The 15,230-nt window shown below is 33.0% G+C and overlaps 1 protein-coding gene across 1 annotated transcript in view; it reads right to left on the reverse strand.

Moving 5' to 3' along the window:
• LOC107452391 (uncharacterized) overlaps positions 1–15,230 on the reverse strand; it is a 59,780-nt gene that overhangs the window by 21,741 nt on the left and 22,809 nt on the right. The window contains exons 11-15 of the mRNA XM_016068853.4: positions 10,424–10,582; positions 8,533–8,615; positions 8,366–8,441; positions 3,426–3,530; positions 1,067–1,249 (exon numbers count right to left, since the gene is read on the reverse strand). Coding sequence (XP_015924339.2) covers positions 1,067–1,249; positions 3,426–3,530; positions 8,366–8,441; positions 8,533–8,615; positions 10,424–10,582 — 606 coding nt within the window. The remainder of the gene's footprint in view (positions 1–1,066; positions 1,250–3,425; positions 3,531–8,365; positions 8,442–8,532; positions 8,616–10,423; positions 10,583–15,230) is intronic.

Below are 15,230 nucleotides of genomic sequence, written 5' to 3' on the forward strand. Positions count from 1 at the left end.
GTCTAAATACAAATTGGTAGGTGTAATAGTGCCAGATATATAGCAGTGGTAAAAGCACTACACTTTAGGATTTTATAATAAAGCAAGAAGAATGGAGTATAGTTTATGTCCCAGTTCACATGAGAGCATTTGAATTGAAAGCACAATCGGGCTAATATGGATGCAAGCATCCAGAACGGGACAATGTGCTGTAGTACGATTTTTACACGTAAAAAGTGAGCAGACATGTGGCTTGACCGGCATTGACCATTTGTGGCATTGACCGATGCAGACATTTATAGTCGAATGTTCGCTATTAATAACGGAAAATGTCCGAGGTAAATGAATGATCTGTAAATAAATTATGCAATGATAAATCTGTAAATAAATGATGTAAAAAGCTTCTAGAAGGTGTATATTAATATCTGATAAGCAAACATCCAAAGTCAAAAACCACTATGATCTCCAATTAACCAAATTGATATCGTTGAACAAGCTTCTCTGAAAGGGTATCAATACAAGTTTCAGTTATCATCTTTTTTTTTTAATTGCAACAAATTCGCACCATATTATTAATCAAGGTAGCATTTCTATAGTTAAACGTTGAATTACTTTTTCTCAGAGGATATGATTCAACTTAAATGAAAAACGCGGTTTTATTTAACACGTTTTTAAGTTTGCAACAAATTTGCATCCTATTATCTTTCAAGGTAGTGTTTCTATAGTTCAATGTTGAACATGCTTTTCAACAATCAATGTTTAACATGCTTTTTAAGTATGATTCAACTTAAATGAAAACAGGTTTTATTTAGTTAACACATTTTGTTTTCAATTGCAACACATTTGCACCATATTAAGGTAGCGTTTCTAAAGTTAAACCTTGAACAACATTTTCTGAGAGGATATGATTCAACTTGAATAGAAACATGGTTTAATTTGATACCTTTTTAGAGCTGCATCCAATTTGCACCCAATTGTAGTGGAAAATACTCATATTATATCGGTTTAAATAACTGATATAAGGTTTTTACGTGGAATCACTCATTTTTACAAAACAGAAGGAGTTAGAATACAAAAGAAGTCCAACCTCTGGTTGATGATGGGATGCGATGTGAGATGATGATGATTCGGAAGATGATGAGAGAGCATCGAGGAGACCTAGTTGCACTAGACTCTGACTAAATGAATCTCGATTCACGAGACTGTCTATCCTGCTGATGATGGGATCTAGGATGTCTCTGTGACACGACAGCCTGCTCAGCACCCACGCCTGCAACATCACAGAACTAAGATGAAATATTCTTTCGTAGAATCAACAAATATGCAAAGTTTTTTTTGGGGGGGGGATTTTTTATTCAGTTACAGTATAATTTGGAACAAAAATATTTTACGGGTGTTCATTGTAAAAGGTGAAAAAACTGAATGATTTTTAACTTCGCTCATCCATCCCCAAATAAAGTTCATCATAGTTTTTCATCTTAAAAATCAATAAGTCAATATTTTCTAAAAAAGAACAAAAAAACATTTTAAAAGTAAAATATAGCATTATTGTTGATTTATATAAAACGTTTTGCCACTCAGTTAATCGTATAGAAATTAACGATTAACTCGATTTGAAAAATAATCAACCGTACATAATTTTTTTTTAACCCAAACAATGCAGAAAGTGTAGAATAGAATATTAAGAAATTAATAAGAAATAATTTTCTCCTCAACGAGTTTTATAACAGCTCAAATAAGGAGCTGTTTTAATATTTCTTGTATTAAATTTTTATGTTTTTAAGATTTTTAATTCAAATGTTAAGATTTATGTTTAGACATCTGGCATCTCATTTCTCTCTTTTTTTGTTTCTTTCGACACCCACTTAAGCTCAAGTTTATAAAATAAAGATCTCGAGAGAGCAAATACATTTTTCTAAAATCGGTAAATAGTCAATATTAAGAAAAAAAAACTGGGGAAAAAAATTCACGAAGAATGCAATTAATATCACAATAGCTTTCGTTCAAATTAGAATTGTGAAAAAAACTCGAGTGAAATTGGTGATATAAAAGAGACCCTTTACAGTTGCATTTCTACGTTCTGCAGAGGGACACACGCGGTGTTCTTTTTTTGCCACAAATTTAACAGTTATTAATTGTAGTTCTAACTAATTATTGAATGTTCATTTTTCTATTCCATTCTACTCCCCGAACATGTTTCGACACACCTCAGAAATTACCAAGTAGCGAAATTTTACAGTTTTTGCGCAAGATAACGAAATATAATACAAGGTGAACAGGGGCTATCTTTTAATATAGAGAGATGATCGAATTTTTAATTTTATATCTTCAACAGGAATTGTTTCAACGCGAGTCTCTAATAATCTAATCTAAGCAAATAGCTGTCAAAATAACCCCTATATAAATGTAACAAATAAAAACAATGCAAAACAAACTAATTATGCTAACTCGTGGATAATCTTATGAATGGTTTCGTATAAAATACATTACGGAGATCTTGCAAATTTACGTTAGCTTCCGTGCGTAAGATTTTAAGTAATAGCGCATGTGCCCGTAAAAAAATATCAAACTTACCTAAGTGAAAATAAGAGATTTTGCAAAAATCCATAAGTTAAAAACGCTAACAAAGAGAAATATTATTTAAGCTATGACCACAAAATCAAAACAAACATTTACAATGGACGAAGATTATCTCTTCAAAGCTGTGGCATACGTTTCAAGATGCTTTGGTCTACATAAAACTGCAGTTTTGTAAACTGAAAAATTTGGTAGATTTTGATGAATTTAGCAATAAATCAAAGGTTATTATTTAAATGTGTGACCTAAGAATTAATAATTTCGTTTTTGTTCCAGTCTAAATGAGAGAGAGAGAGTGCAGATTTCATAATTTTAAAATATCGGAAATATATCTAGTTTCTTATAGAACACGTGCAATTAGACAACCATAACTAATAAACTTAACAAAACTTAAACAAAAACTAATAAAATTATTTTTTTGTTGAATCAATCAATGGTTGTAGTATCACAAGATTCATTTTTAAATTTCATCCAAATATTTCTTCGAATTCGCATTCCATGTTAATGTTTTTAATTCAGAGGTAGGTTTAAATAGAAAACAATATTTAACATAACAACTATTATATTTAACAACAAGCTTGTAGATTTGTCACTGTAGCGTTAATCTTTGCTAGCATAACGTAAAGATATGCAGCACATCTAAAATAAACGTGAGCACAATCGCAGTAGCTTCAAATATTACGCACGGGAGCTTGCAGAAGTTAACTTAAAAGTGCGAAATTTCCTTACTAATTTTTAAAAAAAAAAACGAACGGTCTGTTAGACAATATTAAATAAATCAAACTGACGCTTATTCATATTTGCTCTACCAGTAATAAACATCTAAAAATAATAATTCCAAATTTAATTGGTATTCGTGTAGGACTTACCACTTTTGAAGTTCCTAATTTGAACCAATATTTCCATTCCTTAAATGTTAATTTCTCTTCTAAGGCAGCGGTAAGTTCTTTAGTTCTTAACATAAACATAGGGAGCTGCAAACATACGATAATATTAGTACCAACTTGAAGCATTAAAGATACAACAGAGAAGTAAAAATAAGGGAGAAAAACTCCGCCTTGGCAGTAGGGCTAAAATACAGACAAATATAAAGAGGGGGCATGTGAGAAACTAAACTGGAGAAAAACCCACAGAAGGGAGGCAAACTCGAAACATGTTATTCGCAGTTGAAATCAAACAAGCCACAACAGTTTTTATTTATTTATTCATTTATTACATTTTTTTGCAAGTAAAAAACTCCATTGGCGATTGTAATGAGCACGAACAGGTACACATACGGAAATATCCCTAAATAGGGACATATTTTATAAATTTTCTTACAATACAACAGAGATTTGGTCATTAAAAAATAAAGACTCTTACATAATATGTGGCAAGGAAGATGATAAAAACGGAGAGTTGATCAAAAATCTTGATGATCAATTCACAAAAGATGTTAAAATAGCAACTATTAAAATAACAATTTTTCCTAACGAAAGCAATAATTTGATCAAATCCCTTAACTGTTTTAGTAAAAAAAAATGAAATAAACAAGTCAGAACTTGCATAGCTCTGTGTTACATTTGTTATCAATCCCTTTAACACCTCACTTCGATTAATAAAATTGTTAGCGTATAAAAAACGGTCTTGAACGTTGTTGGCGGAAAAACGAAGGGAACATTTTTTAAAAATCTTTGAAAGTTCCCCGGAATATTTAAGATAAACAAAGAACATTTTCCTGAATCGTTATGGAATTAAATTCATCAAATGTCGTCACGTATGAACTATATGCGATTATTACCAATAGCCACATAGCTACGTCACTTGTAGGTACCCCATTGGAAATTATGCTCAAGGATTTAAGTGTGGCTCTTCGATCTACTTAATCGATTCCAAATTCTTTTCGATCTTATTAATGAAACTGACTTTTTGCCAGATGAAATTATTATCCTGGATACGAATCAGTCGGACCCTAGTGATGAGCCTCTTCGTGATACAAGTGATCATAGGTTTGGTAAGGTTTTAACACACAAATCTGCTTCAATGCCTCTAAATCACAAAGAGCTATAGTTGTAAAGCAGCCATTATAAAAATAAACTGGAACTATCAGTTGAACTTAATCTCGTCAAAGAAAAAGAGCTGAAGATGAATGTAAAATTAAAGAAGATCAAAAACCCTCAAATTCAGTTTTAAAAAAATCGAAAAAAGTAAACAAAAATCTAAGAAAACAGCTCCTCGAAGCAAGTCACACGTATTAAATAAATTATCCTAAGAAACGGAAGAGGTAAGATATTACTTGATTTAAAAAAACTTCATTGGCAAAATATAAAGATGAAAATAAAAATCGAAAATAAAAATACCCATTCTCAAGATTTTACGAGCTCATTCATTTGAAGATATGGAGCAATGTTTTCAATATGCTAAACTTGGGTTCATAAGAAATGTGCCGGCCAAAAGTTTAAAAAAAAATGTGTATGTAGTAGCTAAAACATAACTAAACCAAAAACCTATTAAACATTGAATCTAATAATTTGTTTTATAAGTGTTTTTTAATAATTAATTATGTTCATTGTTATTACAATACAATTCCCAATAAAAGTCATGATTGAACTTTCTAGCAATAAACTGTTATGTTTTATGGTCACTTTTTTTACTCAGAATGTCATTTACTGAAATCGAAACAGTTCAGAAAATGCAGTACTGTATTTTACATTGTGATACAAAGCACTTTTGTATAAATTTTCTAGTCAATTTTGTGTGATAATTTTTTGTAAAGTCATTTTTGTATAAATTTTCTAGGTTTGTAAGTAGGGAGCTGGTGATACAGATTAAGCAAATGGTTTCCTAAATCGTAACACTTTCAGAACTTGCAAAAATAATGAATTTTTAGTACTTTCTGGAAAAATATATTTACCAAAAATAATATAAATATTTGAATAACTGTATTTAATTATTAAAATACTTCAAATGTAATTGTTAGTGATTTATGTCTAATAAAAATTAAAATGTGAAAGTGGTATGTTATTTAGGTAACTCTATTAACAATAACCGATTGATTACATTAAAGACCGTAACAATATTAATAAACAATATTATTTCATTTTTTCACTAAAACAGTTAAGGGATTTGATCAAGAGATCGCTTCATTTCTTTAAGGAAATCACCACACAGGGTTGTTATTTTAACATGTTACGTGAACTGATCATCTAGCTTAGAGATTTGATCAAATCTCTGTTTTTATCATCTCCTTGTACATTTAAATCACACCAAAATAAAGTTTAGAGAGATTATTTGAGGTATGCGGACCTATAATAAATAAGCACAAATTCTTTCCAAAATTTATTAAAAAGAAATATGCTGAAACTGTGGTAGGTAATTATCCCACTTTAAAGTCAACTTTGAGAACCAATTACTTCTTCTTCAGCAACACAACTACCTTGTGTAGGTCAAGACTCTCAATGTTGTGCTTCCTCTAAACAGAGCGAAGATTTCGTCCTTTTTTTTAAAACTCTCTATTCACATGGTTATCTCCTCCACTACATCCTTGAATAATATGCAGTATTAAAAGTACCTAGTTCGATAACATTTGGCCCAGTAGTTTTCCTTTATGACCATTTCAAAGTGCAACTTTAATTATAACCACTTCCGAACTTAACATTTTTTTAATCCAATCCAAACTCAAGACAAAAAAAGGAGTGCCTTTGTAGGGAAGATAGTTATAGACAATGCCAACCTTCATCTATCAAAAGGTGTCTCATGATTGAATCGAGCTAGATTGCCTTATAGGCACACAAGTGAGATGACATTTAATAATTGCACTGGCAGTTACGCCACACCTTTGCATCCCATGACTATCCATACACTAATGCTGAAGGCATGCATAGAAAAATAAAATTGCTGAGTGCTTTTGTAGAACCCCCAATGGCTGAAAGGGTATTGAAGTGACCCTCTCAATACATTGACCTGGGTTCGTATCCCAGCGGTGACTTGTTGATATGAATTCCTCACCCGACTCGCATCAACCACACTTTTGAAGTAAAATATTCTCAGGGGTAGATGAATCATAGGTTAGAATCCACTTACAGTCATGGGAGGTTTTCGTCTTCATGTAACGTAAATGCGGGTTAGTTCCATCAAAAAGTCCTCCACGAAGGCTAGTTTGTCCCAATGTCATCACCCCAGGAGTTTTCTTATCTTCTGGGATGGTTTAAAACTACAAGGCTACGGAGTTGAGCGAAAACTCAAAATTGGGTTGGCGGTTCAACACTGTTTATAAATAAAAATAATGATGTTGCTTTGTTTTGCTTTGGATGAAAGTTATTGCTAAAATGTTTGGGAATCCAATATACAAATTAATTATTATTAATTTTATTATTTTTTACTAACTCAACATTATTGTATTCAGCACAACATCCCAGAGTAAGCCAAGGCTTTTTGTTGAATTTTCCTTAAGGACAACCTATCTTTTGACCAAGACGGCCAATTTTTCACCCCCCAATCACTCTAAAGTCAAGTCATCGCTATTTTGGCCTTCCGACTCATTAAGGGCTTTAGCACACACAAAAAACAATTATCCGATTTTTTTTACTTCCATTCCAGCAATATTAGCAGTCCAGCCCATTCTCTTAATGTCTCAAGTTCTTTAGAAGTTCTATAAATTTAAAATATCTACGCTAAAGTCTCCCTTCCTTTTTTACGACACAGCCAAGGATGCCTCGGGGTAGCTCTTTTTCAAAAACTACTATATTTTGTGTTCTACGTTTAAGGTTAAGACAATTTTTCTTTATCATATATGAGAACAGATATAATGAGAGTTTTATAGTTAAGATCCCGGTGATGAAATGACACCTCAAAAGAGTCTAAAGACTCAAAAAGTTTTGTTGGCTAATAAAACTTTTGATTTTAGAGGTTAAGTCATTTTTTGCATGAACAAAAGATCCAAGGTAAAGATCCAAGATGAAATCAAGAAATCCAACAAAAGATCCAAGGTGAAATCAAGAACAGTTTTAAATACATGATGGCTAATTTTTAGACGATTGAGTGTACCAGCTAATGGTGCTTTCTGTACTGTTATATACTTAAGTACATGATATGTCACACACTTACGTGTATGAAAGCACAGAAAACACCAAACATCATTTACTGAACCGTTTTGGCTTAGGGGATATAGTGTTCGCCTTCGAATGAGCGGAACCAGGTTTGAATCCCAGCGATGGCTGGTCGGTACGAATTCTTCCCCCAGCTCGCACCTACCACCGTGCCGATGTAAAATATGCTCAGTGGTAAATGGATCATGGGTTAGAGTCCCTTTGTCGTCAGGCTAACCATGGGAGATTTTCGTTGTTTTCCTCTCCTTGTAACACAAATGCGGGTAAGTTCCATCAAAAAGTCCTCCACGTTGGCAAATTCCTCCCAATACTTAATCCAGGAATTCCCTTGTCTTCTGGATAAGGTTCGAAATTTCAAGGCTGTGGAGTTGAACATTAGTAGTCGTAAGCCCTAAAATTGGGTCCGCTGCTCAACGACGGTTATAAAATAAAATATTAAAAAAATATCATTTACTGCCAATACCATACAATTTGCAGCTAGGGCGGAAGAGGAGAAGGCTTCTATCTGGGCTGATACACTCCCAGCAGCAATATCAAAATCATGAACAACTACTTATCACTAACAATTTAGTTACGTCTAAAATACTCTTTAAGTTTTAACCTAGGCATGCTTCGATGTCATAAAAATGCTCTGTTTATGGATTTCTTATTTCGCCGATTCTGATACATCCCAAACTTTATTTTAAAGAAATGAAAAAGACACCAAGTACAGGCAAACTTACCTCTTCAATAAATTGTTCTAAATTTTTGGAAACAGAACGGTTTTTGTTGACCGAGTTCATATTGCTGAATATCTCTCTGAAAAACATCCGGAAATATATGAGTCCAGGTTAAATTAAAAAACACAGATAAAAATATTCAAACACTAAGTGAAGAAAAAAAAACTTACTTCTTGTGCATTAGATTCATGAAGCTAGCCAAAACACGTTCATGAAAACTTCTCAATTTCATAAGCTCTCTCATGTGCAAGGCCTTTAAAATAGTTTTCAGTCAAAGAGTCAAATTAATGATAATGATTTAAAAGGAGAAAATTCAATGTTAAAATTCGAGGAGGAAACAACACTGTATTTTCATGGTAGGAAAAACTACCGGGATGGGCCCAATTTAATAAGTTTGTTTTTAGTGAAGTATAATTTGTGCAGGAAAAAATCTACATATAAATGAAAAGAAGGTTCAGAGTTTTTTTTTAACACTTATTAAAAATGCTCAAAATGTTTCCCATCCCTTGGATGCACAACTAACTTCTACGCATTAGCTTAATTCGTAGAAGTGACCCTTAACAAAGCTTCTTAACATGATTTTTGATCCTATCAAGATCTGTCACCAAGGAAAATAAAAGCTACAGTTTAAGAGTGCCTTTCACTCGAAGCAAAGCGGTGATTTTAAAACTCTACATATCATCTTGCCGTGAAGAATTATCTGGGCTTTAGAATGAACAAATAAAAATCGCCAATTTCGAGACATTTTCCCGCTTAGATGAAAAGGATCATAAATCATTGCCTTATAACAGTTCTTATGAGCCCAGATAATACAGCATTGGAGTAAGTTCTTGAAGTAAGAGCGGTACTTTGTTGAGGTCATGGAGGCGACAGTATAGGAATAGATGTGGACAGGATGGATTTGAATCTCTGTGAAATATCTTTTATTGCATTGATTGTATGTCACCGTGATGCAACAGAGTGTCCGCCGCAGATTTGATGGCCTTTCCCAGCTCATTTAATGTTTTTAAATACCTCTGGTCATTCTCTCCAGTCTCATAGCTCCAGGAAATCAACACGGAGATGCTCTTGGCGATTGGTTCCTCCCATACACATAAGATGATAATTGATAATATAAAATGAATAGATTTACAGTTGCGTTTATAATTCCTTTTTAATTGGATACCTGCAAGTGACGTCACGCGTGAGTTAGCCTATTAGGTTCGATACACACGCGCGACGTTGCGCCATCTAGACAGTGAAGAGCACACGAATACCTTTTGTCACACCATCAACTACTATTTTGCTTTTTCTCAATAACTTAGTTGTGTTGTAATGGTCAGCGCCTTGTTTTTATTAACTTACTCAAAGTGATAATGTTATATCGAAGTCATTTATTCGAATGTTTTGTATACGTAATCTTTTAAGTTGAGTCAGAAATGACATACATATTGAAAGTATGCAAAGAGAAATATACCATACATAATATGTATGTTAAGTTGAATTAATAACATTATTTACTTTCTCAAAAGGTAGGTAGATGGTTCAATTTCAGGGGAAAAAAACATATTTAATTTAAATAGTTAAATAAGAATTATAATTACTGAGTGGGTAATGGGCCACAGCATAAAAAAATTAATCTATATTATTTTTTTCATTTATTTAATCCAATAATTATTAAAAATGCTTTATTTATAAAGTATGGGAGTAACATCCTTAAAAGCGTTTATAATGATAAAATCCAAAATTTAAGTGAAATTGGTTAAATAGTTCCTGGGAAATAAACATTTTAGAAAATCGTTAGAAAAAATTACGTTTCGCGACTAATTTTATTACAAGTTAATTAATATATTTAAAGTATATCTTTTAAATCATTAAACATATATCTTAATAAGTGAAAATACGATCATTAAATCAAAAATAATTCAAGAGTTTTTGTTCTCCTCACTCATACATTTTATATTAGATTAATTTTTTCAAAGTGATCAATTCATGGAATTCCATGATCAATTCATGGAATTACGAGACAATGGATAAAAAACAGTGTTTTGTAATCTAAGAGTAGAAAAGAAAAGATGTTACGTTTTTTAAGGAGCGTCCCAAGGCTTGACCGACGTTTTCTTTCAGTCTTTCACCCTGGGTGTTCTTCTCCTTCTTGAGCGACGAGGTGTGAATAATTCTCTCGAGGGCTCTCTTTATGTCGGTTGCGAATTCGAACACCACATCCAGGGCACGCTCGATCTGAAAACAAATATTTCAATGATGCTTATGAAATATTACAATATAAAATAAATATTTATACAAATATATTACTCCATAAAACAATCATGCTTAAGATCAGTAATACTTTATATGTTAACAGTCTGTTTCGAAACTCTTTTACTGTGAAAAAAAAGCCACAATTTAAATGCCTTATTTTTGAGCAAAAACTAATATGTTAAGCAAAATTATTTTGCCGTAATAAATTACCATGGCTTTAGGACGGACAAGGAACTTAAATATTTTAAACGCTCTTTAACTCATAAAAAAATCGTGAATTTGGAGAGATTTTTTTCCCCAAGAGGAAAAATATCAAAATCAATGAATAATTTTCAATTTTTGAAATTTTTTATAAGCCCAGGTAATATAGTGTTGTATATATACAGGGTGATTCTAAAAAGATGGGCAAAATTTCAGGAAGTGATAGTACACACCCAAGCAAACAATTTTTATCAGAGAATGCATGGTCGAAAACAAAACGCAAAGGTGCTGGCGCATTTGGAAAGTTGTTTGATCAAACGTGAAAGCTTCATTCCTGTTGCGAGTTACTGCGCTACGTTACTTGTCGCCAAGCTTTCGGCCGCTGCAGGGAAAGTTCGTGATATGCCTGGTGTGTTTCAGAATGTTCGCCTATCTTTTCTTCGCCGTTGTACTACGTGCATAGCTGCTGCCGGCCACTGTTTTGAACACTTATTGTAATCACATGCCATTAAATTTGCTTTTATAACTTAACTTCATCGTTCTTTGTGTGTTTTGGCCTCAGATAAGAACATAAACTTTGACTCCCTCTAGGGGTTTTGCGTTTTGTTTTCGACCATGCATTCTTTGATAAAAATTGTTTGCTAAAGTTCCTAAAATTTTGCCCATCTTTTTAGAATCACCCTATATTAAAAAACCAGATCCACATACTTTTCTTCCTTATTGGCGCATTGCGCCATTTACAGAATTAACACAGAGGGCGCTTGTTAAAGCTAAGCTTAACTTGACATAACGATCAAGAATGTCTGTTATGAAAATAGCATATTATTCGCAAAAACACGTTCTTTCACGTGACGATGGATGGTTGACCCTGTAAAGCTAAGCACAGATGGCGCAAAGGGGTTAAAATTCGTCGTAAGACACTTCCGGGTTACTACTTCCGATTGATTTTTAAGCCTTGTAAAAGGGAGACATCCAATATTATTAGGCTTATAGTGTTTGCCATAAAACGCGTTTTTTAAATTTAAATTTCAATGAAACAAACAACGTAAGAATTTGGAAGACTCCGCAAGCATACTATGAGCTGCAACACGCAACCCCTAAAATAACTAACACTCAAAATAAGGCAAACTTTATTTATATCGTGATATTAATTTTGTTAAATTTGTTTCAGGATCACGACCTCCTGGAATTTATAAATTGCCGGAAATTCTTATGAATGGTAAAAGGACGCGCAAATTTAAACATAACATAACATAAGCGGGGGGGGGGATACACCAGAAGTTTGCTTAATTTCTTTCGGTTTTAGGAAGCTTGTTATTGTTTACATTCAGTCAACCATCGATAGTGCGTGTGAAAAACAACCTTAAGTGAATTTGTTGAAAAGCCGTTTTACACTCTATCGAAGTATGTCAAATGCCGCTTGCGAAACTTACGCTTTTATCCTTCTTTTTTAAAGACCTAACAAAAAAAAATTAACGTTTTATACCACCCATACTTTTTTAGATCTGGAAAAGTGTTTTTCAAACATCACTAGTCAACAATGAGCCAAATAAATAAATCACACTGATTAACTTTTGATCTGATGATCGGATCTTCACGTTCTAGAACTCTATCTTAATGGTTCAAGGGGGTGACTTCAAATATACTAACTAATTGCAGCAGACACTATTTTAACTTACGAAATCAGACACAAAAACGTATTTTCTCTGTATAAACATACCTTTTTGAATTCCTGTCCCCAAAATATAAGGGGCACCCACAATTTGGGAAATATGATCCTAATAATTTGGTCAGGAGTGCGATCCAAAATTTGGTCCCCCTAATGTTAATTTTATCTTTAGCGTATTTCGCAATGTATCGAGAACTTTTTAAGAAAATTTAAACATTTTTGCACAAAATTATAAAATTCGCTTATACAAAGATAATTCCATGCAAAAAATTACCGAAAAAAAAATCGAATTTTAAAAAAGTCGTATATTTAAAACTTGAATTTTCAGGAACTATTCAACAGAATTCGCTCAAAATTTTGTATTTTGCCATAAAAAATTAAAAACTTTAAAAAAGATGTAAAAAAATGTATACTTTGCAATTCAAAACTTTTTCGACTATTATTAAAAAAAATAATAAATATTTACTTAAATTTATTTTTTGCTTGAAATTATCTTTGGACAAATGATTCTTATAATTCTATGCAAAAAAATTTCAATTTGCTTAAAAAGTTCTCGAGATATGGCGAAATACGCACAAATTGAATTGACATTAGAGGGTTCAAACTTATGATTGCTATCCTGACCAAACTAATAGGACCATATTTCTCAGATTACGGCTACTCTTATATTTTCTACTTTTATAATTCTTCGAAAAAAAGGCATGTTTATTAAGAGAAAGTATGTTTTTGTGTCTAATTTCACAACTTAAAATATCGTCTGCACCAATTAATTAGCATATTTGAAGCCATAGCCCCAATCCTTTAAGATTTAAGCATAGAACGTGAAGATACTATTATTATATCAAAAGTTATTCAAGGAAGTCCATTTTTTTCCTTTTCTTTCTTTTTTTTAAAAATCATTTTTAAATATTGCTTTGCGATCCGGAATATGCCAGTTTTCTTAACTTCATTTTCCACCGTTATTTTAAAAATATAGATGCATGCGGAGTAACACAACACAACACAACGGTTACAAATTTGAAGAGAAGATAGGGGACATCATAAAGATGGCTGTTCGTGAGCATTTGAAACGGTACCTATTGTATAAATCTTAATCATCTTAATTGTATGTAAATTTTACGGTTTGTGGTAATTATTAATATACGGTATCTGGAAGTTATTATTAGTTTCAAGTAATTAGTAGTATAACAGGTGCTAAACAGCTGTCTCATTTCTGGGTTTACAACAATCTAACTTCAACTTCGTAGCCTCGTAATTTTGAATGTAACTTACAAAACAAGAAAACTCTCGGATTCAGCATTACAAAAAACTAGTCTTCGTAGAGTACTTTTTAATGGAATTGACCCACATTTGCGTTACATGGAGAAGAAAACCAAAAAGTCCGTAAGTAAATGTATTCTAAAGTTCTAACCCTTGAACTGCTTATCACTGAGTATATTTTAAAGTCAGCATGGTGGTCAGTGCGAACCGGAAATAGAATTTGATTCGACCTCCAATGCTGGGACTGAACCTGAGTTACCTCATTTGGAGGTGAGCTCTCAGTTTATCATGGGGGGTTCTCTTGCAATTATTAGTGAAATTTCCAGTAGCTTAACAATTGGTAAACCTGGCATTTTGCCAAATAATTGTTATGTTATGTTATATACATATATATATACGCTGTGATGTGGCTAACTAGTTGATATAGTCATGTGTTTGCTTTGTTATGCTCCATCAATAACGACGTTAGTCTTAAATGTCAAACCCGATGCATGCTACAATAGATAATCCACTAAAGTTTAATCATACCTTGCCCTCTCTTTCATATAAACAAACACAGAAGAGCCTTGGTTACCTAAAGAAAACAGGGATAAAGAGCAAACCACCAGATCAATCAGTATCAAACCAATAATTAATCTGGTCTCCGGGGTCGGCAATCAATGGGGATTCTAGGGATTTTACAATTTGTTTTAGTGAACACCTCCAAATCTCCAAGTGAGAGTTTCAGACTTTACTTTAACAACAAACTTTAAAAAACAAACAAACTTTAGGCCTTTCTGAAAGAGGTTCTTAAATAAAGGGAAAGTGTTGGACAACTAGCAGCACAACGGAGAGGGGCACACATGTCCTGTACTCCACACGCATCAACTCATCTCACAGAACCACTTAAATTTTTTCTATTCTTTTATATTTTAATGCCAGCATATTGAAGATTATTTTTTCGTGGCGGAATAGCCAAATCTTCATGTATAAGTTGGGTGAAACATTGCACAAAAGCAAATGAAACCTAGCATTGCACAATGTGCAATACCACTCTGGAGACGTCATGACCATTTCTATGGAAGCGGACGCAAGTACCGCGGAAAAGCAAAAAATGAAACTAGGTTTCGCTTTTTCTCCGTTTCCACGTTTCTTAGTAGGGTTTTTTTCTTTCTCTCTCACTGATTAAGGGATCTGGGATCCAAATCAATATTTCTCTCATTAGTTCTACTTCCATAATCGATCGACTTAATTTCAAGATTAGGCTATAGTAGTTATTAGGTTACGGATAATTGAAACAACAATTAAATTTGACATTAATTTAATTTAAATAATTTACTGTTAAAGACGCCCGGTGGCTGAGTGGTAGCGCTTCGCGCTCCCGTGCCACAAGTCCTGGGTTCGATCCTTGAGTCGGGCAAGGTTGACTCAGCCATTCATCCCTTCAGTGGGTCGATAAATGAGTACCAAGCATACCCAGTGTTAGTACCATGAGAACTAAACACTGGGGGTTCCGCTTTC

The sequence above is a fragment of the Parasteatoda tepidariorum genome, chromosome 5 (genome assembly GCF_043381705.1).
Source record: "Parasteatoda tepidariorum isolate YZ-2023 chromosome 5, CAS_Ptep_4.0, whole genome shotgun sequence".
Classification (NCBI taxonomy): domain Eukaryota; kingdom Metazoa; phylum Arthropoda; class Arachnida; order Araneae; family Theridiidae; genus Parasteatoda; species Parasteatoda tepidariorum.